This window comes from Prionailurus viverrinus, chromosome A3, assembly GCF_022837055.1.
Source record: "Prionailurus viverrinus isolate Anna chromosome A3, UM_Priviv_1.0, whole genome shotgun sequence".
NCBI classification, from domain to species: domain Eukaryota; kingdom Metazoa; phylum Chordata; class Mammalia; order Carnivora; family Felidae; genus Prionailurus; species Prionailurus viverrinus.
Genome location: NC_062563.1, coordinates 125,660,278 through 125,685,997, shown reverse-complemented (window position 1 = coordinate 125,685,997; position 25,720 = coordinate 125,660,278). Strand labels below are relative to the sequence as shown.

Here is a 25,720-nt window from a genome sequence, read left to right as displayed (position 1 = left end):
GCGCGGAGATCGGGGTGTTGGAGTAGCAGCAGACAGCAGACGGCACTTGTGGTTGGGGCTGGTTGCTTTGTTTCTGGGCCTTTTTGCCCTACGCCTGGGGGGCCAGCTCGGTGTCCCTCAGCGGCTTGCCTTCACCTCAGCTGTTTTCTTTTCGAGCGGCTCGTAGAGCAGGCTAAACCTCAGTAGGTCGCGGTGGAACTTGCCTGGGGTGTTAAAATCAACTCAAGCAAAGGCGCCTGAGGTCACGGTGATTGGGTATTTTGTAAGCCCCAGAGACCCAGCATTGTGGAAAGTCATTTACTGTGTTTGGCCGGCTGGCGCCGTGGGCCACAAGGAAGCGCCAACGTACATTTTTGAAGTCTGTAAACCTTCCCTTATTCCTTTGAGGATTGGAGAACCCTCTGGAGCAGTTTTTAGGAGATTGCGTTTATTCTGTTTGTTTTAGAACTTTTTAACAGCTTATTTCAGGTGTTACAGCAGCCCAATGGTACATGTCAAGGAATATATATATGAGCTTTGGGCCATTGCAGCATGTAATTGCCATTTGGGCATAGCCTTCCGTTTTTGAATAATTAAAGTTGGTGTTTGATCCCTGGCCTGAGAACGACTATTCTGTATTCTCTTTTTCTACCTTAATTCTTTAATCTCCCTTGTCCTTTTTGAATGCTTGGAGAGTTACAAAGCACAGCAATTTGGGCACGGGGTAGAAAATCCCACGAAATTACTTAGTCTAACCCATTTTCTAATTTATATCTGATTTTTCCTTTTACCATATTCTGTGGCCACTGCTGTTGAGTTGTATAATCTAGAATGTACTTTATGCAGCAGCAGCAGTAGCAGCAGCAGCTAATTTCCCCACCTAGTCTTTCCCAATTTCAGGCAAATAATGTTCAGATCCTTTGAAGGGAGTCTGTTGCCTCACCCAGCACATTCAAGAATTGACAATGGTCCCAGTGCCTTTCCTATCAAATCTAAATCCCAGCTAAAATTAGATTTTCCTTGGATACCGAAATGTCTACTATCATGCCCCCATTCTAAGCAAGTCCATATGCTTTCTGCCTCCAAGGCCATCTTATATATCCCCTGATGTTCCTGTCTTCTCTGCCAATTGTGCCTAGCCGAATGTACAAATTAGGTCTCCCTGAGAAATTCTTTCCAAGCGTAACCCCCATCCCATTCAGACAATATATTTGCTTTCAAATGTGTGTATCTGTTTTTTCAGCATCAAGCTGAATTCTGAAGATATGTTGGCACCTGTGCACAAGCTCCCTATACTGGACTCATGAAACAAACCAGAACTATCTAAGTCAGGGGATTCCAATCAACTGGTCAAGTTTAAGAGATGGTAAGTTGAAACTGGTTGTTGGTGGTCACACTCGAAAAATCATCTCTTTAAATACTTTCCCCTAGTGCTTGCACGTGAGTTCTCATTTATTCCTTCTATAGCACCTTTTCTCTATGATATATTAATAGATATTACGGATTCTGTGTTGAAATAAGTTTGGAAAATAATACTGCTCTAAGTCATCTCCTTTCAAAAATGTTGAGAAATAACCATGTATGTTTCATATACTGTATACTTCCTTGATGTATTTATTTTTCATTTCTTCCTTTTAAAGTTTCTGTTTTAGATTTTTGACTGATTTTGGGCTTACATCTGTAGGTGATATTTATTTTTCAGGTGCTTATGTTAATATACCTTCATTATTTTATCCAAATTTAGATAATTTTGTTCTATTCCCTCTCCCAAAATATTCTCAATTAAAGCTTATTTAACCTGAATTTACGTTTTTAACCTTAAAAGTTATGAGATTATAGGAAGAGTTACCACATTGTGTCCTTTGATAAGAAACTGTTATATATTCAAAATAATTGTTAATTCAGTTTAATTTAAGGAAATATGTTAGTAGACAAAATTGATATGGGTTGCCAGAAAAAGTCATGACAATAATATGTAAAGATATTAACATTTTATTATACTAAAGACAATACAAACCAAAAAAAAAAAAAAATTCAGTAATACACAATTTAAAGGACTGTTTCTCTAAAAACTATAAGCTTTCAAGCTGAAAAATAAAATACATATATCAAATGTATAAGTGAAGAATGGTTACGCTTATCATTAAAATTTAAAAAGACAACATTACTTTTGTTACTTGTTAGAGTGATATTTATAAAAATATAATTTTATTGATTGGATCCTAAGGTAAAACAGTAAAGATAAAGTAGGATAGTTTTTCCTTGGTATAAAGTTATAACACTCTTAATTCAAAACTAAAATCTTTAGTTACATGTTTCTTATAATGTTTCATGTAATGTTCACTTGATCTATTTTTAGAGATGTGTATTACAATCCCCTGATCACAGCTTCAGTAATACTCTAGCAAAAAAAGAGCAAAAAATAAAGTGTTAAACAGTGCTAAATTATATTCACCTCAATTTAGTTATATGAACTTTTTTATGTGTAAATACTCCATACAATTTACACTCTGAGTAGTAAGTCTGGTTTATACTATAAATACTGTCAAGAGAAAATAGGTCAAAAGTTCCCATTGTAAGTATGGTTATCTTACTAATATAAACATTTAAAAATTAAATGGCTCAATTGGTAAATAAAGAAATATTAAACTTTTCATTCTATTTCCTACCAATCATTTCACAGTCATAGCTTAGAGACACTAAAGTTTGCTCTTAAGGATGTGAATGTTTATTTCCTTTAAAAAATGACACTGATTCTCTAGAAGATCCTCATACTGTTTATCCAGTAATATTCAGGCAATTGCAAGGGCAGATATTAGCAGGAACATGGAAGTATGCAAAAGTATCAAACACACCAAGCTCTCCGTATTTCCAGGTGAAAATTTTGAGTAATTTAATGATGTATTTGTCCAGATTCATTTTCTTGCAGCTTCCCTAAAATGTCATCAAGTGACTAGTTGTTAAGGCCAATGCCTTTTTTTTTTTTTTAATGTTTTTTATTTATTTTTGAGAGAGAGAGAGACAGAGCATGAGCGGGGGAGGGACACAGAGAGAGGGAGACAGGCTCCCTGGAGCTCCCTGGAGGGAGAGGATCCGAAGCAGGCTCTGGGCTCTGAGCTGTCAGCACAGAGCCCAACACGGGGCTTGAACCCACAAACCATGAGATCGTCACCTGAGCTGAAGTCTGACGTTCAACCAACTGAGCCAAGGTACCCTTATTTTTAAACATCAGAAAACAGAAACACAGTTTCATACACTTAAATACAAGATAAATGAGAATAATTACATTCTATTGTAAATAAAGAAGAAAAAGAGTGAAATTATTTTCTCAGCAAAATCTAATTGAACCTAAAACTCCTAAGTTCTGTTCTTTAGAGTCCTATTACAAAGCAGTGGTCTTCAGAGATGATACAGAGCCCTTGTCTTCAAACTTTTTGCTCCGATCCCCTAAAATAATTTTGACAAATAAATGCTGCCTTGTGCATATTTAAATTAGATGAAAATTTTCATCATAAATTTTAGTTACAAAATATGTAATTTCTGCCATTTTAAAAATACTGATTTTTTAAAATAAAATCTAAATTAGTTTTCCAAATGTCCTATGTAATATTAATACCATATTGAATCAATACCTACTATCATTCTTCCAAAATAAAATATTTAAAATAAAGGAATTTGTATTTCCTTGACTTTATATTTACTTTCTACTTTCTCCACAGAATTTTATTCTACTTTGAATCTTGGAAACCTTTTCTTGATCTCTATTAACACTTCTTTGAAATAAACTTAACACAAACAAGCACATAAACATTGATATTGAAATTACCTTTAAATTAATTTTCTTTGACCATAAGGCCTCCAGTATTTTTAATCATCTGGATTGAGTTTTCATTACAACTAATATGAACATGTAATTTATCAAACAACAAATAAATTACAAATTTTGGCATAAAATTACTAAAAATGAAAGATGAAAGGCAAACTTTAATTGGAAAAGTATCTCTTAATGGAATAAATTGGGGGAGTGGTGTTTATGAGGCCTTGATTTAAAAACTGTTGAACCATCCATCCCTTTGTTTGGCTCTCTGGAGATTTTACTTTTCCAAGAAGTTCACCTTAGAAGATTGAGGCTGGTAGAAGATTGAGGCTGCCTTCCTGGTGTAAAGTCAGGAGAACAGCGATGTGAAGTGAGAAATGGGAACAGAGAATGCCAACTGAGTCCCTGTAGCATTTTAGGCAGGTCAACTTAAGGATTTGCAAATGAATTTGGTACAATTTTCTGTGCACCACCCCCATGTCCTTATCACCATTTGAATACCATTCCTCTAAGATCCCTAGGGACAGTGTTGTTAACTTGAGCTAAGAAAAAGTACTTTTCCTGAATTACTCCTTTGGTTAAAGAACTGATTTTTAGGGGTGCCTGGGTGGCTCAGTCGGTTGAGCGTCCGACTTCGGCTCAGGTCATGATCTCAAGGTTTGTGAGTTCAAGCTCCATGTTGGGCTCTGTGCTGACAGCTCAGAGCCTGGGGCCTGCTTTGGATTCTGTGTCTCCCTCTCTCTCTGCCCCTCCCCCACTCATGCTCTGTCTCTCTCTCTCTCTCCTGTCTCTGTCAAAAATAAATAAATATTAAAAAAAATTAAAAATAAAATAACTGATTTTTACAGTTTCTTAGATGGTACATTTTGAAATCTTACACATTTCTTACATGTTACATTTTGAAATCTGCTTTTGACCACTTGGCTAGCCAGTATATGTGCTGTCTGAGCTATTGCCTCACTAGTCAGCTAACTCATTCTGTACATGCACAGATTCTGAACTGAGCCATATTAAGGGATCCTAGCATAATAGCTCCATCTGTTAATAAGAACTCAGTTAGCATATACTACTGGAAAAGCACTAGAGAAACAAATAGGCAGCTTTTAACATGTAAATACTAACTGGGCAAAACAGTCTATTAAAATATTTTAAAAGAACTCTAAAAAAATAAACACTGTATTACTATTGCTCATCTTAAAATGTAATGAATAGGGCCCTTATCCCATGGAATGTCCTAAAATGTTTGGCTCAGTTGTACTACCAAGGGTGGCTTAAAGCAGAAGCAGAAAACCTTCCAGAAAGGATATGTTTGGCGTTCAGTCTCTGCAGATAGGAGTTGACCTTATCCTGGAATGCCAGAGTGGCTTCACATCCACAAGCATCTTCTGTGGAGATGAGTCTTCGTGCTTCTTGAATGGCTGATGATGACAGTATACAAAATGTTACAGCTAATTAGAAATCATAGCAAGTCAGGAAGTCTACAATTCAATACTTCCATTTTTAAGACTTACCTAAATGCCTTTTCCAGGAGGTAAAAGGGTATAAGCACACAGAAAGAGGAGAAAATACTTTGGAATGCTAATGTCACAGAAGAAATTGAATTAGATGTTGGGAAGTGCTTACAGTTGCCAAAGCTGGGTGTTGGTTATATGAGAGTTCACTATATTCTCTATACTTTTGTGATCGTTGGAAACTTTCCGTGATATGAAGGAAAATTTTAAAAAGTTGATGTAGGCACAAGCCAAACATACAGAGCTAAGATAATTAATCTTATTATGATACTGTGTCCTTATTAAGACATGAAAATGAGGAAAACAGTTCTCTCTTTGGCCAAAATATTCAAGGATTAAATGAATAAAATGAAATAAAGGGATTAAATTCAAGGATAATTCCTGATGTCCTATACAGACTCTTATTCTATTGGATGGTCTGAATTGAGAGTTCTAGTTCTTACCCATAAATACTTTGGAACTAAAAAATTCAGGTTGGTATCAACACTTAAGCAAAGAACCTGGGAGAATGATAATGCTAACTTCTAGTTCTCTCTGAAATACAGTGAGGCAGCTATTCCTACTCAGTATCACAGCCCCCAAAGTTGCCTAACAGAAGTAAGAGTAACTTCCCAGGTCTGAAGACTGGTATACAATCTTGCAGTCGGGTGGTACCACCGCCTGAGGACAGGGAGTGGTCCTTTGCTCCCACATTTTCTCCTACATTCTACAAAGATAGGCTATTGAGGGGACCATAAAGATAGGCTATTGAGGGGACCATAAATTCACTTGATTAAATATAATCTACCTGCCTGTCCAAATCCTGCTGACTTTTAGGGATAGCCAATCCAAACAAGTCAGTCAGTAAGCCAGAAAGTAGCTACTGAAATTAAGTACATGCCCATCATCCCTGTACAGAGCATATAGTTGGCACTTAGAATACTTTTCCAGTGTTATCTCGCCTGATAGACTATAAGCTCTATGAGGGCAAGGGCTTAGTGGAGTATTCTAATTAAAACACTCCACAGAAAATTTAAAACTGGGATATAGCACAATTGAAAGTTGAGAGAGAGATCCATTCACAATATCATCAAAAAGAATAAAATCTTTAGGAAAAATTTAACAAAAGAAGTACAAGACTTATACACTGCAAACTACAAAAACATTGATTTGTCTCCCATTCCTTCCTCAGGACCTGACAGGGTACTAGATATATGAGTAGCTCCACGAACACTTGCTGAGAAAATAAGTGAATGGCTAGACAAGTGAGGTCGTTACCTAACCCGTCATAAATTATACTGGAATCCCCATTTTCCAGGAGAAGAAAAAATGCCCAAGACTGATGTTTCTGAGGATTAAACACCTAGATAGGGTGACAGTACCCTGACATACTCAAATTCTAGAAGCAAGCTGCTCCCTATTACCCTCGCCCTCCTCAAGAAGCTGATCCATCCATACTTCAAATGAAGAAGTAATTACCAAGTAACCGTCAGGGGCCATGGAGGATGCTAGGAATACAGACATCTACTATCTTCAGGGATTGGAATTCACAGTCTACAGGAGCATAAATATACAAGTCCCAAACTCTGACTTTGCTCCCCAAATCTGCTTCAGCCTCAGTCTACCTCACCTCAACGGAGATACCCCATCCTCCTCCCAGCTGCTCAAGGCTGAAATAGGAAAATCATCCTTATTCCTCTCCTGCCCTATTCCCTGGTTCCTGTCCATTCTGCCTCTGAAAAGTATCTGAAATCATCTTGCTTCTGTCACCACTGCCACCCTCCTCGCCAAACTGGGACCACTGCAACAGCCTCCGACTGGTCCCGTCTTCTGCTTTTCATCCCCTGCAATCCACACAGCAGGTAGGGTGACTTGTGAAAATATAAACAGAATGCCTCTGCTGCTTAAAACTCTCCAGTGACTTCCCATTTCCCATAGAATAAAATATAAACTCCTTGCCCTCACCCCAGTAGATCAGCAGGACTTGGCCCCTGCCTCACTCTCCCAGCTATCTAATACCACGCTTCTTCTGGCTGGTCATGCTTCCCTCACACTGGCTTCTCTCCCCTCCTCTCCCACCAAAGCCACCACCGCACAAGCACAGACTGGCATTGCTCTCCCTCCACCCGCCAGCCCCCCAATCCCAACCTAACTATGGCTGATGCTCGGGTCTCAGATGTCACTTCCTCATCCAGGCACTCCCCCAACCCACACTGAGGACCCTGTTCTTTACCCCTGGCTCTTATTTCATTTATAAATTGTCACTTCCTTGTCTTTTCCCCTTAGACTATTATCGAAGACCATACTTATTTTGTTCACAATTATATACCTAGTGCCTAGAACATAGTAGGCGCTCTATTTGCCGAATGGATGAAGGAATGGTTGAAGGAACACACAAGTAATCACAACACAAGGCATCCCGCGTTGAAAGAGGGTGGAGCTCAACAGAAGTAGAAGGGGAACCCTGGTAGAGGGGGTAAAATTAAAACTAGGCCTGGAAATTAAAGAAACAAACAAACACTCTTTTGCAGTATTCGATTCACACAAAGTAATTTAGAGAACACTTATGCAGGTAATGAAGCATATTGAAAACAAACACTAATAAAGTTACTGCACTAATGAAAATATTATGAATACTGCTGTACACATCCTTTAGTAAAAATATAAACACAGTCTAGAAGATATTTCCAACACACACACAAAAAAAATTTATATCCAGAGATGTGAAGAGTTCCTTTGAGTCAGTAAGAAAAATACAAATAACCAGATAGAAAAATAAGGGCATAAATAGCATTTCCCAATAAGAAACTGAAATGACCAAAAAATACAGGAAGAGGTGCTTAACATCTCTAGCAACCAGGAAATGAAAGAAATAAAGACCACGGGGAGATACTTTTTTGCATCGATTAGACTGGCAAAAAATTAATGCAACAAAACCAAATGTTGGCAAGGATGCGGTTCTTAGATTTTGACGAGCAAAAGCGGCAAGGGAAGGGGATCCCAGCAGAGGGTGGAAACAGGCAGGGCATGTTTCCGGAATATCCACGTGGTGGAGCACAGGACGTGGAAAGGAACGAATCTGGGGATAAAGGGAGTGACCGGGTGAAGAAGAGAGGTCACCAGGGGCAGGGAGAGAGGGGACAGGTACAGAGCTTCAGTTTGCAATGATCAAGTGCTATGGATGGAGTGTGGGATGGTTGCACAATAGGAATGCACTCCACTTAACTATACTTTTAAAACATCTTAAAAATGTTTAAAAAAAATTTTTTTTAATGTTTATTTATTTTTAAGACAGAGAGAGAGCATGAAGGGGGGAGGGTCAGAGAGAGACAGAGACACAGAATCTGAAACAGGCTCCAGGCTCTGAGCTGTCAGCACAGAGCCCGATGCGGGGCTCGAACTCACAGACTGCAAGATCATGACCTGAGCTGAAGTCGGACGCTTAGCCGACTGAGCCACCCAGGCGCCCCTTAAAAATGTTTAAAATGTGAAGTTGTATGTTATGTGTCTTACCACCACCACAACAGAAACTCTAACTTAGGACGGGACTTTGATTAGAAAGAGAAACAAAGACAGAGGAAGGACCCACGAGGGATGAATAGCCGTGGGCAGAATGGTTTCATTCTGAAGACAACTGGGAGCCACTGGAGGATTCGGACTGGGAGGAACAATCAGGACTGTGCTTCAGACTTGGAGAGGAAGGCTTCCTCCTGGAAGATTGTCCTTCCAAATGACATAGGCTTGAAGTCCAGTCTTTACCTGAGCACGTCTTCCTGTCTTCATTCAAGGTGTAGCCGGCATAACACTCGCAGTGATAGGCCGCTGCCCCGTCATCCACACAGATGTGCTGGCAGCCGTGAGAGCCCAGAGCACACTTGCTGAGAACTGGCCAGGAGCACGGCAGGAAAGAAAATATTCCCAAGTTACAGCAGGAAACCAAACACAGATTTCTGGGTGAGAAAAGCTTCGGTGTGGAGGCAACAGATGCTGAGGATGAACCCTTCAGTTGTCAGCAACAAATCTCCCACTTTTCAGGAGAAAGGCCTGTTTTCCTGTTCTACATCTCACATGCCTCTAGCCTCGCCTTTTCCTGGCTCCCCCCTTTTCCCTTTCATTTCTTGCAGATATCTAGGGGGTGCCTTCTCTTTCTTTCCTGCCTTGCTCCCGGCCAGTTCTGACTTCGATTATATGGCTCAGACCTTACCTTTGGCTTTTCCTGATGACCACAAATGCCTCCAACATCTCCAGCCACATGTGGATCATCATCACCATCACCAAAAATAATGTATTAGAGACCTACTTGCGCATGGAGCTAAATTTGATGCTGTGTTGACCAACGGCCTGGCCTTAAGAGTGTACAAAGTGGGAAAAGGGTGCCTGGGTGGCTCAGTCAGTTAAGCGTCCAGTTCTGGGTTTCGGCTCAGGTCATGATCTCATAGTTTGTGTGTTCGAGCCCCGCGACAGGCTCTGCATGGACAGTATAGAATCTGCCTGGGATTTCTCTCTCCCTCTCTCTCTCTCTCTCTGCCTCTCCCTGGCTTGCACTCTCTTTCAAAAAATAAACATTAAAAAAAAAAGTGTACAAAGTGGGAGAGAAAACACGAGCCTGAGCACATATGCACACATACACAAAGAGATAGCAATAACAGTGATGATGGTGAGGAGATGTGTATGTTTGGATAGTGAGGGGTTTATTATCTGTCACAGTAAATATATTACAAGGAGATAGATGGTTTGCCCAGATTTGAGTGGAGAGCAGACAAAAGTGCTGTGCTTGTCTGGTCCCATGTCCACACTGGCCCAGGACAAATGAAAACAGCAGGTGTCCCTTAATAAACCCAGAAAGTCTTTCATGGAAACACAGGTTCTTCGTCCAACATCACAGGAGACCAACCTAACTGGTTTGTCCCCCTCTAACTCTTAAGTGTTCCTCCACACTCAGGAAACTTCCATGGCTCACTATTGCCTATAAAAGAGCTTTGGGGCACCTGGGTGGCTCAGTTGGTTAAGCGTCCGACTTCAGCTCAGATCATGATCTCACCATTCATGAGTTCAAGCCCTGCATCCGGCTCTGTGCTGACAGCTCAGAGCCTGGAGCCTGCTTCGGATTCTGTGTCTTCCTCCCTTTCTCTCTGCTCCTCCCCCACTCACACTCTGTCTCTGTCTCTCTCAAAAATAAATGAACATTAAAAACAATTTTTTTAATAAAAGAGCTTTGAGTGAAATGCAAGTCTCTACATAATTTATTCATAGATCATCTTTCCAGCTTTAACATTGATATTCCCCTTCATTACTTCAGATTTTTCTAGCAAAATGCCAAATAGCAGAATGTTTCATTTTTCCCCTCATCCCAGGCTACCAGCGGCTCTACCGACAACAACGGGCCATGCCTCCACCCCCAACCCCCCCAATCTGGGGCTCCACATTTAATCTACAAGCCTTGCTACCGGCCAGCAGGGGAAAGCAGACCATTGGAGGGGATGTGACCCAGGTTACGTACCCCAGCTTTAGAACAGTATCCATCATTACTTTAAAATATATAAACGCTAACTTTCCACAACCTGGCCTTGCTCTTCTAGCTACCTTTGCAACCATGAAACAGTATGGCTTGGTGTTTGAGAGCATGTGTAACCACCAGAGTAAGGGCCTGGGTTCAAATCCTCACTCTGCTACTCACTAGCTGAGTGACCAGGGCCAACTTATTCAACCTGTCTGTGCCTTGTTTCCTCATAAAGTTGCTCACAGCAAATGCCTAGAACCATGCACAGCATACAGCAGGCACTGAAGAATGTTGGATATTGTGACCTGGGAGTACTGCCTGGGGTAGTCTGCCCTAACTGAACACTTTCTTTGATTTTTTCAAAATAAAATGTTCTACTTTATTCCATAATATCTGTTAATTTAAGTGTACATTTGTTTTAGTTTCCTTTTTCGAGGTCTTCAGTGTTCCTGGTGGCTTAAGGTACCAAGTGGGATATTTGTAACCAGTTTGAGAAGTACAGCCATGAGGCTTCTCCACCCCAACGGACTTAGTCCTATCACCGAGCAAACCAACACAAGCCACTCCCCTTGGCCATCTGGCTCTCCAGTCCTCTGTCTAAACCTTCACCATCCTCAAGGCTCACCTCCTGCCCTACCCACTCCATACCCTTCTCCAGGCAGCCCACCTCCCCAGCATCCACAGCCCTCGGTTACTGTCTATCCCTCTTCCTGGCTAGTCTCTGCTTTCTCAAGGTGTTGGTTCTCTTTGCACCCAGTCTAGAAGTTGCTCAGAGACACAAAATGCATTTCTTTACATCCCCACAGCATTTTGCACAGTCCTGGAACAAAAATAGGTACTCAGTATTCTTTAATTGATTTGTTTTGTTTTCTTTTTCTTTTTTTTTTTTTTTTTAAGTAGGCTGGATGCCTAGTGTGGAGACCAACATGGGGCTTGAACTCAGGACCCTGATCTCAAGACCTGAGCTGAGATCAAGAATCAGACGCTTAACTGACTGAGCCACCCAGGCACCCCTATTTTTCTTATTTTTTTTACGTTTATTTATTTATTTTGAGAGAGAGAAAGAGAGAGAACCAGAGAGGGGCAGAGAGAGGGGGACAGAAGATCCGAAGCAGGCTCCAGGCTGACAGCAAAGAGCCCGATGCAGAGCTCCAACTCACGAGCAGGGAGATTATGACCTGAGCTGAAGTCAAATGCTTAACCAACTCAGCCACCCAGGCGCCCCTCTTTTTTTTTTTTTAAAGGGAATTGGTGATTTGCCATTTCCCTTATTCTCTCTTCAAAAGGTCACATAATATCTCTCCTCAAGGGATAGGAACATATACATAAAAATCTTTTTTAAAAGTTTGAATATGCCAAAATTAAACACCGCCTTGAGAGGCACAAATTTCTCTTAGAAAGTGTTTTTACATTATAAATGCCACCCTGTTCTGCCAGTGAGTTTAAATCAAATTAATGAGGATTGGCCAAGTCATAAGGCTCAGATTCACTGAAGATTGATCATCTAGAAACTGTCAGGGAACAACTTACTTCAAACTTACTGGAAGATCTGTGTGGGTCTAATTTAGTCATTGACAAAGTCTCCTTTACTAAAAGGATCCAGCTTTAAGATTAACACTACAGAAAAGTTCCTGGCCAAGTTTTAATTGGAAAAAGATCAGTTCAGCCTATCACACCAAATAGTTACTGTCCAAATGACTTCCTCTAAAGTTCCCATTTGCTTTACAAGTCCCCAGTATACAGAGCTATAAAATTTTCCTGGATAAAGACCCTACATTCAATTAGCTCTTCTCATCTCCCCCCCTCCCTACCCATTTCTGAAGTGAGCTGTATTTGCAAAATGAAGCGAGCTCACTGCTGTCTGAGCTATGTGTGTCTTCGTCTATAAGTACTGTGGACGGTCTAAAGTCCGACTCTTTAAACTGTCTTTAAGAATCACTCACTACGTGAATTGGAACTTGGTTTCCCTGCCATACAAAGAGCCAGCAATGAAAGAATTTGTTCAGTGGACCTTACCGGAACACGTTTTATTATCTGCGTTCAGAGTGTAGCCTTCGTAGCATTCACAGTGATGAGACCCACCTCTGTCATTCACACAAATGTGCTGACAGCCATGTGTACCAAAAGCACATTGATCTTGAGCTGCCAAACAGAAGTCCAGGAGAAGAGAAATGAAAAGGAGAAAAATTTTGGATTATCCATATATAACAATCTTCTTACTTGCAGCTAGAAATATATAAGAGGCAAACCTATTACAAACTTTCCACAGCCATCCGTACTATTGGCTCATACTGGACGTTGGCTGAGTTAAACAAAATCCTGCACACACAGTGCTTATTCTTCATCTTTCCCCAACTGATCTTCAAAATCACCAAGAAGGAGTTTTTATAATCTAAGTATCTCATAAATACTTTCTAAAGCATTCCTTCAGGACTTATTGTATTTACGCTGAATCAGAGGGATACCAGCAAATATGGGGCTAATTACACTAGATTTAGAAAGACATCAAATTTGAATCTGAAGAAACTGTAATTCAGCCCTCTCCTGTTATAAGTGAGGAAGCTGAGGGGCGCCTGGGTGGCTCAGTCAGTTAAGCGTCTGACTTCAGCTCAGGTCATGATCTCGCGATTCGTGGGTTTGAGCCCCATGTCAGGCTCTGTGCTGACAGCTCAGAGCCTGGAGCCTCTTTCGGATTCTGTGTCTCCCTCTCTCTCTGCCCCTCCCCCGCTTACACTCTGTCTCTCTCTCAACAATAAATAAACAGTAGAAAAATAAATAAATAAATAAGTGAGGAAGCTGAATCCAAAGGAAACCAACTGACTCAGAGCAGCATCAGAACTCAAGACCCAAACTCAGTGCACTTTTCTGTATGCAGACAGGATACTTTTCTTTTTTTTTTCTTTTTTTTTTTTTTTTAATTTTTTTTTTTCAACGTTTATTTATTTTTGGGACAGAGAGAGACAGAGCATGAACGGGGGAGGGGCAGAGAGAGAGGGAGACACAGAATCCGAAACAGGCTCCAGGCTCTGAGCCGTCAGCCCAGAGCCCGACGCGGGGCTCGAACTCACGGACCGCGAGATCGTGACCTGGCTGAAGTCGGACGCTCAACCGACTGCGCCACCCAGGCGCCCCGACAGGATACTTTTCAACTACTTTTTATCTTTAAACTTTTCACTTTGAAATCATCGCAAGGCATATGAAAAAGTTCCAAAAATAGTACAAAAATTCCTGTACTCACCCATCTCCCCAAATGTTAGCATCCCATACAACCGTGGTACAATTATCAAAACTGGGAAATTAACGCTGACACAGTACTATTAACTAACCTACAGACCCTCATTCAAATTTTGCCATTTGTTCCGCCACTAACGTCGTTTTCCTGGTCCAGGATCCAATCTAGGACCCACATTGCATTTCATTGTCACATGTCCCTAGCTCAGTCTTTTATCTTTCATGACCTTGACACTTCTGAGAAACGGTGGAAAATCACTTTGTAGAATGTCTCCAAGTTTAGGTTTGTTTGAAGTTTCCTCATGATTCTGGATGTTTAGCAAGAATACAACAGAAGTACTATGGTGCCCTCAGGACATCATGTCAGGAGATGCATGATGTCACCACAGGGCATTACTGGAGGTGTTCACTCTGACCACTTGGTTCAAGTAATGCCTGCCAGGTTTCTCCGCTATGGAGTAACTGTTTTTCCCATGGTAGGTAATAAATACCTTGTGGAGCGTTCTTTGATTTTAACCTACTAAAAACTGTCTCCAGCATCTGGAAAGCACTGAAAGGGCTGGGTACAGAGATGGAAATGAACAACACACTCATGCGTGTGGCCCATGATACATACATCCTGCCATTTCTGACTTGTCTAATAAGACTGGTCTGACTTACTAGACAAGTCAGAAATGGGAAAACCCCAAGAGAGAAAAACCAACCAAGTGCCTTGTCAGCATGACCTACGCCTCCAACACCAGCGAGGGAGGCATATAGATAGGGAGGTAGCAAAAGTAAACCCTCCTCTCCCACTTACCTGAACATGTTTTCTTGTCTTCATTCAAGGTGTAACCTTCATAGCACTCACAGTGATAAGAGCCAGTTCTATCGTTCACACAGATGTGTTCACATCCATGAGTGTTAAGAGCACACTTATTGATAGCTATAAAAAGATGATCGGGACAAATGTAAACACACAGAAAACGTGGTAAATTAATTGAGCCACTACACACACACACACACACACACACACACACACATACTGCTACTGAAACAAGGCAGCTCAGCACAACAGGAAGACTACAGGACAGGAGGTTGGGAACTAACGTCCTGCGTTAGCTCTTTCACTAACAGACCCTATGACATGGGTAAGTCTTCTTCCTCTGTTGTGTCTCCATTTCATCGTCTATAAAATGAGTATGTTGAATTAAATAATCTCTAAGTTTCCTTCCTCTCAAAAACTTTTTTCTAGGATTAAAAAAAATAGACCTAATTCCCATCTTTATTGATTATATGTGAGTATTCATATACTAGATGAATGAGAACCTCCCTAAACTTTCTTCTGTGTCTAAATTCAATAAGCAGCTTTGGTCACAGGGACAAAAGGGAAGCTTGTATTTAATTAAGTAAAATCCAGGAAATTTCCAAATCCTCAAAAGGACCAAAAGTGTTGGCCCCCTTCCTTCCTAACCCATTTCCCTACTAACCCTTTTCTCTAAAGCTAATAATAAGTACTATAAATAAGCTGATTTAGATATTACCTCACTTTTCTCCTCTCACTTTTCTGCAACAATTTTGGAGGAAAAACGTGGATAAGCAAGAGTAAGCCAACCAAAAGGCAGTCAGGAGAAAAGCATACTGCCAGTCCAAACCCTAGAGAGTAGGTCCCCAGGTAAGTAGCAGTCAGACACCATCCCTGAGCAAGCCTCACCTGAGCATGTCTTCATATCAGCGTTCAGGGAATATCCTTGGCTACACTCACAGTGGTATCTGCCTTCCCCATCACTGATGCACACGTGCTGGCACTGGTGTGTGCCAAGTGCACACGGGTCCAGGGCTGTGCACAGGAAGTTTACAATAGTCAGTATCGACACGTAAGACACATTCCAGATAACTCTCTTCCATGTCAGAGAGACATCACTCTCTGGGTTCCTCTCCAATTATAGTTCACTATAAACACTGGGTATTTGTTTTTGGCCTCTGGCTTATTAGAAATACCACTCTTCAACTAATAATGTTATGAATTTAAAATTACAGATTTTATTGTCAACTCTCTCAAAGAGAAAGGAAATTTTGAATTGGGAGCCAAAGCCAAGTACTTACATGGGTCAGGTCTTCAATTTATCCACCTGTTCACAAAAAAAGACTTTTTACTTCCCAACTGCAAGACATGGGGAGAACTACAATGTACTTCTTGAAGGTCTACGAGCTAGCTGGCCTATTGCAGCCAGAGATCTGGTTTCCAAGGGCTCTATCATTTGTGTCAAAACAGAAGTCACAGGCAGGCATCCCTCTGGGCCTGGAACTCTCTCACTCTTGGGCGGCAATACATATTTGAACATGCAAATGGTGGAGGGCAATGCCTGAATGTGCAGCATGGAGCTTGAGCCCAAATGTTTATGTATGAAACTTCAGGGCCTCTAATATCTGCAAGGAGAATAAACTCACATGCTTGATGCAAGCAGGTGAAAAGAAAAGGAAGACCAGAATAAATGAGATTATGTTAGCTAAACTCCATACCCATCGTTTCACTCCTGGAGTTGTTAATATCTCATTGGATTATTTTTTTCCCTAGTGACACACCTTGAAGAAGAATCAATGAATTTAGTCATTTCTGAGAAACCAAGGAGGACTGTTGGAGGAGGCTGGCATCCCTGGGCAGGTAACCCAGCCTCGACTGCTTTGGCAACAGGTCAAGGCTAATATTTGCCCAAGAAGGGCCTTTTCATGGGATGATCTTTCCAACCCGTTGACTACAACAAGCTGGCCCTCAGTCTTTTTTCCATAGAGAGGGGATTTTTTCCCCCAGAACAAGCAGGCCTTTTGTACCAGAAGGAAAAGATTGCCACTCACCACTTGCTACTTTATGGCCTTCAAGCCCAAACCCAGGTGCTAGCTGTGAGACCCAACTCTGCCACAGACCAGCATCTTTATGGAAAAGCTCTCACCCACAAGCATAAGGGGTTTTCCTGGGAGAAAGAAAGCCATGTTCTTTTGAGAAACCAATGAATACTAAGTAGATGCCACCAAAGCCAAGGATAGCTTGTGAAGGCCCAGTGTCTTGGGACAGGAAAGACAAGGGGCCACCAGCCAGGTCTGGTTGAGATGAGGCCAAACTTAGCTCCAGACCAAGACTTCATCTCCCATTTCCTGACAAACTGGTGATTGCTGAGTTCCACATTAATTCTGATATAAAGACTCCTTGAAATTTGCAATTGTAATTATTGATTCACTTGTTTGTCTCATCACCACCCCCAAACTATTTTTATTGCTTGATAGTAGGGAAGGAATATCTTTATCTTCATATCATCAGTGATTAATTAATACACATCAAATAAAGAGATGGGGAATAGATTACATAGCAAACGGTATCTACATTTTAAAATTCACCTGAACCAGGGGCACCTGGGTGGCTCAGTTGGTTAAACATTCAACTCTTGATTTCAGCTCAGGTCATGATCTCATGGTTTGTGAGATCGAGTCCCATGTGGGGCTCTGTCCTGACAGCATGGAGTCTGCTTGGGATTCTCTCTCTCCTTCTCTCTCCACCACCCCTCTGTTCATGTGCACGTGCGCACACACATACATGCATGCACTCGCTCTCTCAAAATAAATTAAAAAACTAAAAATAAAAAATAAAAATAATAAAATTCACCTGAACTAAAAATTTGCCCATACCTGTTTGGATAACTCCATGGAGGGCTTTGAAAGACTATACCTCTTCATGATTTTAAAAACTAAAGCATGAATATAGATAGATAAAGATAGACAGACAGATAGATAGATAGTAGAAAAAAGAAACTTAAAAAAGTATGAGTCTCACACATTCATAACTCTGATCAGTGACTAAAAATAAAGCCCAGCCTTAAGTAAATTCATATTCATGGATTTGACTGCTAAAAGTTCCAATTAAATTAGCATGCTCAGGGGTGCCTGGGTGGCTCAGTCTGTTGAGCATCCAACTTTGGCTCAGGTCATGATCTCCCGGTTCGTGAGTTTGAGCCCTGGGTCAGGCAGGCTCTGTGCTGACAGCTCGGAGCCTGGAGCCTGCTTCAGATTCTGTGTCTTTGTCTCTCTCTGCCCCTCCTCTGCTCATGCTCTGTCTCTGTGTCTCTGTCTCAAAAATAAATAAATTAACATTAAAAAAAATTTTTTTTTAATTAACATACTCATATTCAAACTCCATCCTAAAGGGAAAAAGACAGAAGGACAGTAACAATGATTTTTTTTAATCTGCTTCTTGCTACCTCACAAGTGAGCTGAAATCCCAACCTCCCTAATTCCTAATCCCATCCTCCATGAAGAATAGTCAGAGGAAGAACAAAATCTGAAAACTAGTGTATCTAGGGAATAAGCAGAACCCTGACTGCCAGTTACACTGGAAAACAGGCCAGCTGATCCTTCCATGGACAGACAGACAGCTGCTGCTCCTTGTTTTCTGTAGGAAAACAGGTAGAATTCTGTGACATCCAGAGATGGTAAAGCTAAAGAAAATATCTGGGGAAAATGGAGTTGTGGGCAGAGGGGAGAAAAGAGGTGTCTTGAGTTTTTTATTTTTATTTTTCTCTGACCCCATCAGGGAACAGCAGGATCATTTATCCTGGATATTTCTAGACCTTCACATTTCTAATGCAAACATGAAGATTTTATGAGCAAACCAAGTTACATATAAAGCAACTCTATATTCCTAAACCAACAAAGTGTGTTTATGTTGGTAAAAAAAAAAAAAAAAACAAACACAAGAAAAGCACTGCTTATATTTTGGTTTTCCATAGAGTTTCCACCCCCCCCCCAAAAAAAAGAATAAATCTTTTATTTCTTTTTCTTTGGATACACAGTGTCTGAATACAACATCTTTTCTATTTAGGAGCAAAGACTTACCACAAAAGGTCTCCTGGAATCTAGAGGAAAGTTTCTCGATGACCCCATAGGTCTCCACATAGAAAACATGCTCATCTAGGGGCTCACTGGCGATCATCTTGAGGGACTCCATGTCTGCCCGGTCCACACCCACGGCATAGAGCTCAATACCAGATGCCCGGGCCCGAGCGGCCACCTCATTCACCTGGTCCTGAGGTCTTCCGTCTGTCACAATGATGGCCACCTTAGGGATGTTGGATGTGGGCCCCCGAGCTCCTGCCTCCACCGTGAAGGCCTCATCCATCGCTGTCTGGATAGCCAGACCCGACATGGTGCCTGTAGACAAGGGTGTGATCCTGGCCACAGCCCGCTTCAGCGACTGCTTATCCGAGTGGGTCTGGAGATGGAACTCAATCTTCACGGTGCTAGCATAGTTCACTACCGCCACCCGTGTGTCCGCCGCCCCAATGTCCAGAGTGTCGATTATCTGGGAGACAAAGGTTTTCACCTTGGTGAACTCCAGGGGCCGCACACTGCGAGAGCTATCAATGATAAACACCAAGTCCAAGGGCTTGCTCTTGCAAACACCTGCAAAGGTGGGTGTGGGAAAACAGGCATGACTAACCAATAATCTGATCCCAATCAGCAATGGAGTCATCCTCACACCCAGAGAGCCCTGGTGTTGGAGACCCCACTGTCTGTTATCTTCCCCCAAGACCATCCTCCCTTTAGACGTTGAAAACTCCAAGGCCGTCCAAATTCCTTACTAAGAATTCACATCAGGGGGTGAAGTTTCTCCAAATATCTCACCTACAGGCTGGCTGAACCCCAAAATTTCACCTAGAACCTCATCCCTCTGCTTCAAGTTTTGTTCCCAAGATTCCTCTTGACTCCCAGGAATGAATGGATTCCAGATCTTTCTCAGGCACCTTGGCCATGAGCCAATGGGACAGTGTCCCTAAATGGTGTGAAAGGTGAGCTCAGGACAGCCTACCTGCACACTGTCCAGGCCTCACAGACACCTCAGGCAATGCTGCAGTTCAAGGCAAGCACACTACTGCTTTTCTGGAGATTTCCTTCTCCTACTCCAGTGCTAAGGAAAAACTGACCCAAGGGAAGCCCTAAATGCCCCCTCCTTCTCATCATTCATCAGGTTTAGCAAACTCTGGGGCCCCACAAGCCTGAGAGTGGCAAGAAGAATGACAACAACTTAATCTGACCCACGTGGGATGCCTGGGTGGCTCAGTCGGGTAAGTGTCCAACTCTTGGTTTCAGCTCGGGTCATGATCTCACGGTTCATGGGTTCAAGCCCTGCATTGGGCTCTGTGCTGATGGTATGGAGCCTACTTGGGATTCTGTCTCCCTCCTTCTCTGCCCTTCCCCTGCTCGCTCGGTCTCTCTCTCTCTCTCTCTCTCTCTCTCTCTCTCAAAAATAAATAAACATAAAAATTTTTTTTTTTAAATCTGACCCATGTCCGCTGTGCTTCCAACTCTGTGTGTGTGTCTGGTTTTCAGAAGCAGAGACGTCCACTGGTGCCCACCCTCTGTCCCCACCAACCTCTCATGGTCACCCCCTTTTCACTTTTTTCATCCACCAGATACTTTCTTGAGGGCCTCCCACGTATTAAGCCCTGGGGCTACAGAAGCAAAGGAGCTTGTATCTTTCCTACTTAAAAGTACCAAGCAAGTTGCAGTAACACCGCAAAGCTTTGTTTCCGTCTCTGCCTTCTTCTCTTTCTCCCCCAATCTCATTCTACACTCCTCCCTCTCCCAGCCACCAAAATCAAGTCATAAAGTCAGGACTGGCTGAGAGAAAAGCCAGGTATTAAACATCTTTTTCAATTCATTCCTCCTCCTCCTCCTCCTCCTCCTCTACACACACACACACACACACACACACACACACCACTCATCATACACACCAAGTCCTAAATGGAAATGTAACTAATGCTTGAGCATGAAGCATCAACCAGGGTTCTTGCCTTTCTTAGCAGAGGGCTGGAAGGTGATGCTACTGTAAGAAGGCAATTTACACAGTGATCTAGGGGAAAAGATGGATTCAAAACAAACTCCTAGGCAAGACGGGTTGTGACAGAAAAAGCCTCTATATAGTTTTCTTTAAAAACTGAAATTTATCGGGGCGCCTGGGTGGCTCAGTCGGTTGGGGGGCCGACTTCGGCTCAGGTCATGGTCTCGCGGTCCGTGAGTTCGAGCCCCGCGTCGGGCTCTGTGCTGACAGCTCAGAGCCTGGAGCCTGTTTCGGATTCTGTGTCTCCCTCTCTCTGACCCTCCCCCATTCATGCTCTGTCTCTCTCTCTATCTCAAAAATAAATAAACGTTAAAAAAAATTTTTTTAAATAAAAAAAAATAAAAACTGAAAATTATCCTCTTGGTTTTATCCAGCTTCCTGGAGGTATTCAATTAAAAAAATAAACCATACCTTATTTTCAATAACATCTTAGAGATCACAGTTATTGTACCAACACAGTAACTCTGTGAACAACCTTCAGAGGTGCAGAAGTTGTTTTTATACCCATTTTACAGGTGAGACGACTGAGGTTCAGGGAGGTGTAGGAGTCAGAAAACAGCAGATCATGGACTAGATTCCAAGTTTCCTGACTCCCAGCCTAAAGGGGCTTTTCACTGCATGGCTTCCTCTTTCTGAGGCAGTATTTTCCACCACAAAAAAATCAACATTATCTCATGTACCTAGTAAACATCCTGCTTGTTGTCTCTGAGTCACCACCCTGAAATATGCTGTATGTCGTGTATTTAGTTAAGTCAAAAGGAATTAAGTCTTTAAAAAAAAAACAAAAACAAAAAAAACCCAGAATTTCATTTCATCCCTTGATTACCATGCATCAGGAACAAGGAAGAAGAATCATACTGAAAATCCTCCATGGACATAGATATAGGTATTTCTGCATAACTGGAGTAAAAGGATAAATACATGGTGAGCCCATATTTGACAATGATTTCACTAACACCCAAATGGTGTCCTTACTAACGCCACGGTTGTGTTCTTTTAGTAAATATGCATGATTCCTTCCTTCTCACATGGAATCCTGTGTCAGAGGGTTATGGTGGACAGAATCATGCTCCCTCCCCACAAAGATGTCCATGCCCTAATCCCCGGAACCTATAAGTATGTTACTTTATCTGGGAGAAAGACTTTGCAGATGTGATTAAGTTAATGACCTTAAGAAGGGAGTTCATCCTGGACTATTGGGGTGGGTCTGATGTAATTACAGAGGCCCCTAAAAGTGGAAGAGAGGCAGGAGACGAGACTCAGCCTGCCTTTGGTGGCTTTGAAAATAGGGAAAAGGCCATGAGCCGAAGAGTGAAGGCAGCCTCTACATGCTGAACCGGGCAAGGAAACAGTCTCCCCTAGACCTTCCCCAAAGGGAAACAGCCCTGCTGACACAATTTTAGCCCTTTGAGACTAGTGTGAGACTTCTGATCTACAGAACACTTACTTAATACATATGTGCTGTTTTTAAGTCATGAAGTTTGTGCTAATTCATAACAGTATCAATAGAAAACTAATACAGGAAGGCTCCACGTCGATGGCAAGACATTCTGTGAACATCTGGTTACTTCCTGATTGGACGCCCTCTGCAATATCACTGGTTTTGAATCTCACTCCCCTTTACTAGATAGATGGCAGCGCTTTGATTCTCAGAAACCAAGAAAGTGAGAATCCGAATTTCCTAAAAGATTTCCATACTTCCAATTTTTCTGATTTCTGATAGTCCTGCTAGAAATAAAAGCCTATAGCAAAGCGTAGCAATTTCTGGGTGCAGAAAGAAGGCAATTTGAAAAAGGGTGACATGTGATGTTTATTAAAGGCTTAGCATTCAAGATCAGTTTGGATTTCAAGTAATGCAGGACCAGTGCTGCTTTGGAGGAACATGAACACCCCATGCGGAATCCCTCCTCCCTCTCCCAGTCCCATCCCCAAGGGAGGTGGGTCAGGACCAAGAGGTAAGGTTACCTTTTAGAAGAAAGGCTTCCCTACACTCCCAACCCCACCCTTCCTCCCATCCTGGAGCAACCAGCAGGCTATCACTGAAATTAACCTTTGTGAACCCTGGTGCTCCCTGGTTCCAATGCTGTCACCATTTCAAATCCAGCCCACTGGGGCTGATGCAGGAATGAGTCCTTTGGCTCCTTCTCAACATTATCCAGAAGGTGCAGAAGGGGAGAGACAAAACAAATCAACCTGAGGCATAAAGCGTCACTGGGTGAATGAGACTGGAGACCCAGAAAATGGTTTGATGCAGCCTGTCTTCAGCAAGACTGAAACTGGACATTTTGGTAATGAAGATAAAGTTGTATGTAAACCATTTTAAGAGCTTGGTAGACTGTAGCAGTGGAAAGACCCTTGTGTAGGATTTTAGAGCCCTCAGGAGTTTTATTCTGGGCTCTGACACTGATTTGCTCAGCCATTTGATAAACCTCTGTTTATGTGCTTTTAGAGGTTGTGTCAAATGCTCTTCCAGCTCTGCTGTACTAGGAACCTCTGCCAGAGGAACCAACTACTGACCAATCAGGGAAACGGAATTGTTCGCCAAAGACCCAGTGTCCTGGTGTTTGAGGATCTAAGTGAGTAAAGGTTGGGATTGGGACCCAGTCAGTTGGAGCAGAACACCTGGTCTTGGCAGAAGAAGACGTGGAGACCAGGATGGTTACAAGACAGGTCTGGGGCCATCCAGGGGGCCTCTCAGGTTTCCTTCTTAGACTCACACCCCCACCCCACCCCCACCCCCGATATCCCCCCCTCCCCTGCCTCCACCCCGTGTGAAGTCCAGTTTGATTTCTGGTCCAGATCCTAGAGTGGATCAAGACAGCCTGAAGGCTGTGGCCAGGGGAGGAAGGGTCACACACACAGAAGTGGGGCTATCGATGAAGTGATTTCCAGAGAACTAAAGGCAGAATCTCAGGAAGAAAAGGTTTGTTCAGAGGTAGGGGCTGGCACCAGAACGCTGAGAGCCGTTCCCGCGCTGCCCCATCCTCCAGGCCCAAATTGCAGACGGAAGTGCCTGGACTTTGAGCTTCAGGTGACCCAAATTCTAGTCCCCACTAGGAGTGACTTTGGGCATCGCCCTTCCCCTTTCTGGACCGGTTTCCCCCACAGGCTTCATCGGGGAACGGGATTCTTTGTCTCGCATCGCAGTCTGGCTCAGGCTGGGATGGGCGGAACACTTGGCGGCTGCACGGGGCTTCTCCAGGTCGATGCTCCGCTTCCCTTACCACTCATCCTTCCCGCCTGGGCCTCCCTCCTTCCCTCCCTCTTTCCCTCCCTCCCTTCTGCCGGCTGTCCCTCCCTGGTGCCCGCTCGCGTCCCTCCCGAGCCGGGGTCCCACTGCCGCCCCCGTACCTGCGCCGCGGGCCCCGCCGGGCTGGCCGGTCCCGGAATGGGGCGCGCCGGTGGGGGCAGCGGGGGCAGGGCGGCGCCCGGGGCTGCCCGCTGGGCCGCGCATCCCCAGCCTCCGCGAGCCCGGGCGGGCCAGGGGGCCGGGGGCGGCGGGGGTCGGCGGCGGCAGCAGCAGCAGCGGCCAGAGCAGCAGGAGCAGTCCCGGGAGGTGGCGCAGCATGGCGGGCTCTGTACTCCTGCAGGGGTCTGTCGTCGAGGGCTCGCTGGTTCCTGCAGCTGCGGGCCTGAGCCCCGCGCCAAGGAGGCCAATTTAAAGGTCCCGCCGCCCCGCGCCCCGCCCACCCCGCGGCCCCGCCCACTCCGCCTGCCGGGCCGCCGGAGCGCGGGAGGAGCGGCCGGGCGCCGCGCCCGGGAGGAGCGGCCGGGCGCCGCGGGAGCCTGTGCGCGCATTCCGGCGGCAGAAACGGAATGTCTGGGCGAGCCGGCGGCGGCGCGGTGCCCGGAGCCCGGCCCGCAGAGGCCCCCGCCGGGCCTCGTCTGGGTGGGCTCGTCCGGGCGCCTCCTGCCCGTGCCCCGCCTCTCCCGAAACCTGGGTCCTGGCCTGCGAACCCCCTCCCGGCCGCAGCCCCGCCGCCCTGCGCCCTCCTCCCGCCCCTGCAAGGCCTGACCCCCGGCCCCAGCCCAGGAGGCCCAGGGCTCTGCCTTCCCGCTCCGGCCAGGGGTGCCTGCGGCGAGGTTTCATCTCGCCCCTCACACTGCATTCCTTTCCCCAGCCAAGTAACCCAAGTTTTTGCTATGGACTCTCGGTAAAAAGAAAAAAAAAGCCTCAGATTCTAGCAGCATGAATAGAAATGCTTTCATCCCAGCTTCAAACATCCATAAACATTTGAACTTATATTACCAGGAATAGAAAGTCAAACATACATTCCCCAGGGAGCCCCCCGCCCGCTTGGAAGGACCGCCTGTACCCACAGAAGCTTCGAAGGCGCTGCTATATCGCATTTCCTCTCCGGAAGGGAGACGGTGGCGGTGCAGGGCTGGAGGCCACCCAGGGGACCCTCCAGGAACTCAGTCTCCTGGAAGAAAAAAGGCATAAATGGTCTACCTGTCTAAAGGAACATGGTGAATTTAGGAAAAAGAGACTGAATATCCCTGAAGGAACCAGACAGGCTTCTAAAAACAGGTGAGATTTGAGCTGGATCCTAAAATGAAACAATGAACATGAATTCCAGCAGATCCTATCTGGTCTTCCTGCTTCCAGACTATTAGCCCTCTAAAATCCACACTCCGCGCAGTAACCTTAAAATCACTTCTTTTCTTTTTTTAATTTTTATTATTTATTTATTTTTGAGAGAGAGAGGGAGGGAGTAGGGGGGAGGAGAGGGAGACACAGAATCCCAAGCAGGCCCAGGCTCTAAGCTGTCAGCACAGAGCCCAATGTGGGGCACGAACTCACTAACTGTGAGATCATGACCTGAGCCAAA

At 43.8% G+C, this 25,720-nt stretch overlaps 1 protein-coding gene and 1 long non-coding RNA gene across 2 annotated transcripts; one reads left to right on the top strand and one right to left on the bottom strand.

Moving 5' to 3' along the window:
- Positions 1–7: 7 nt before the first annotated feature.
- LOC125161528 (uncharacterized) lies at positions 8–8,497 on the top strand. The gene is made up of 3 exons (XR_007150655.1): positions 8–182; positions 1,223–1,345; positions 6,479–8,497. It is a non-coding gene; the product is annotated as an uncharacterized LOC125161528 (long non-coding RNA).
- Positions 2,220–24,456, bottom strand: MATN3 (matrilin 3). Its single transcript, XM_047851192.1, has 8 exons — positions 24,240–24,456; positions 18,881–19,447; positions 15,711–15,836; positions 14,817–14,942; positions 12,803–12,928; positions 9,046–9,171; positions 5,104–5,214; positions 2,220–2,928 (listed from the first exon to the last, which is right to left on the bottom strand). The coding sequence occupies exons 1-8, from the start codon at positions 24,454–24,456 to the stop codon at positions 2,873–2,875; spliced, it is 1,455 nt and encodes a 484-aa protein (XP_047707148.1). The 3' UTR covers positions 2,220–2,872.
- Between the last annotated feature and the right edge of the window lie 1,264 nt (positions 24,457–25,720).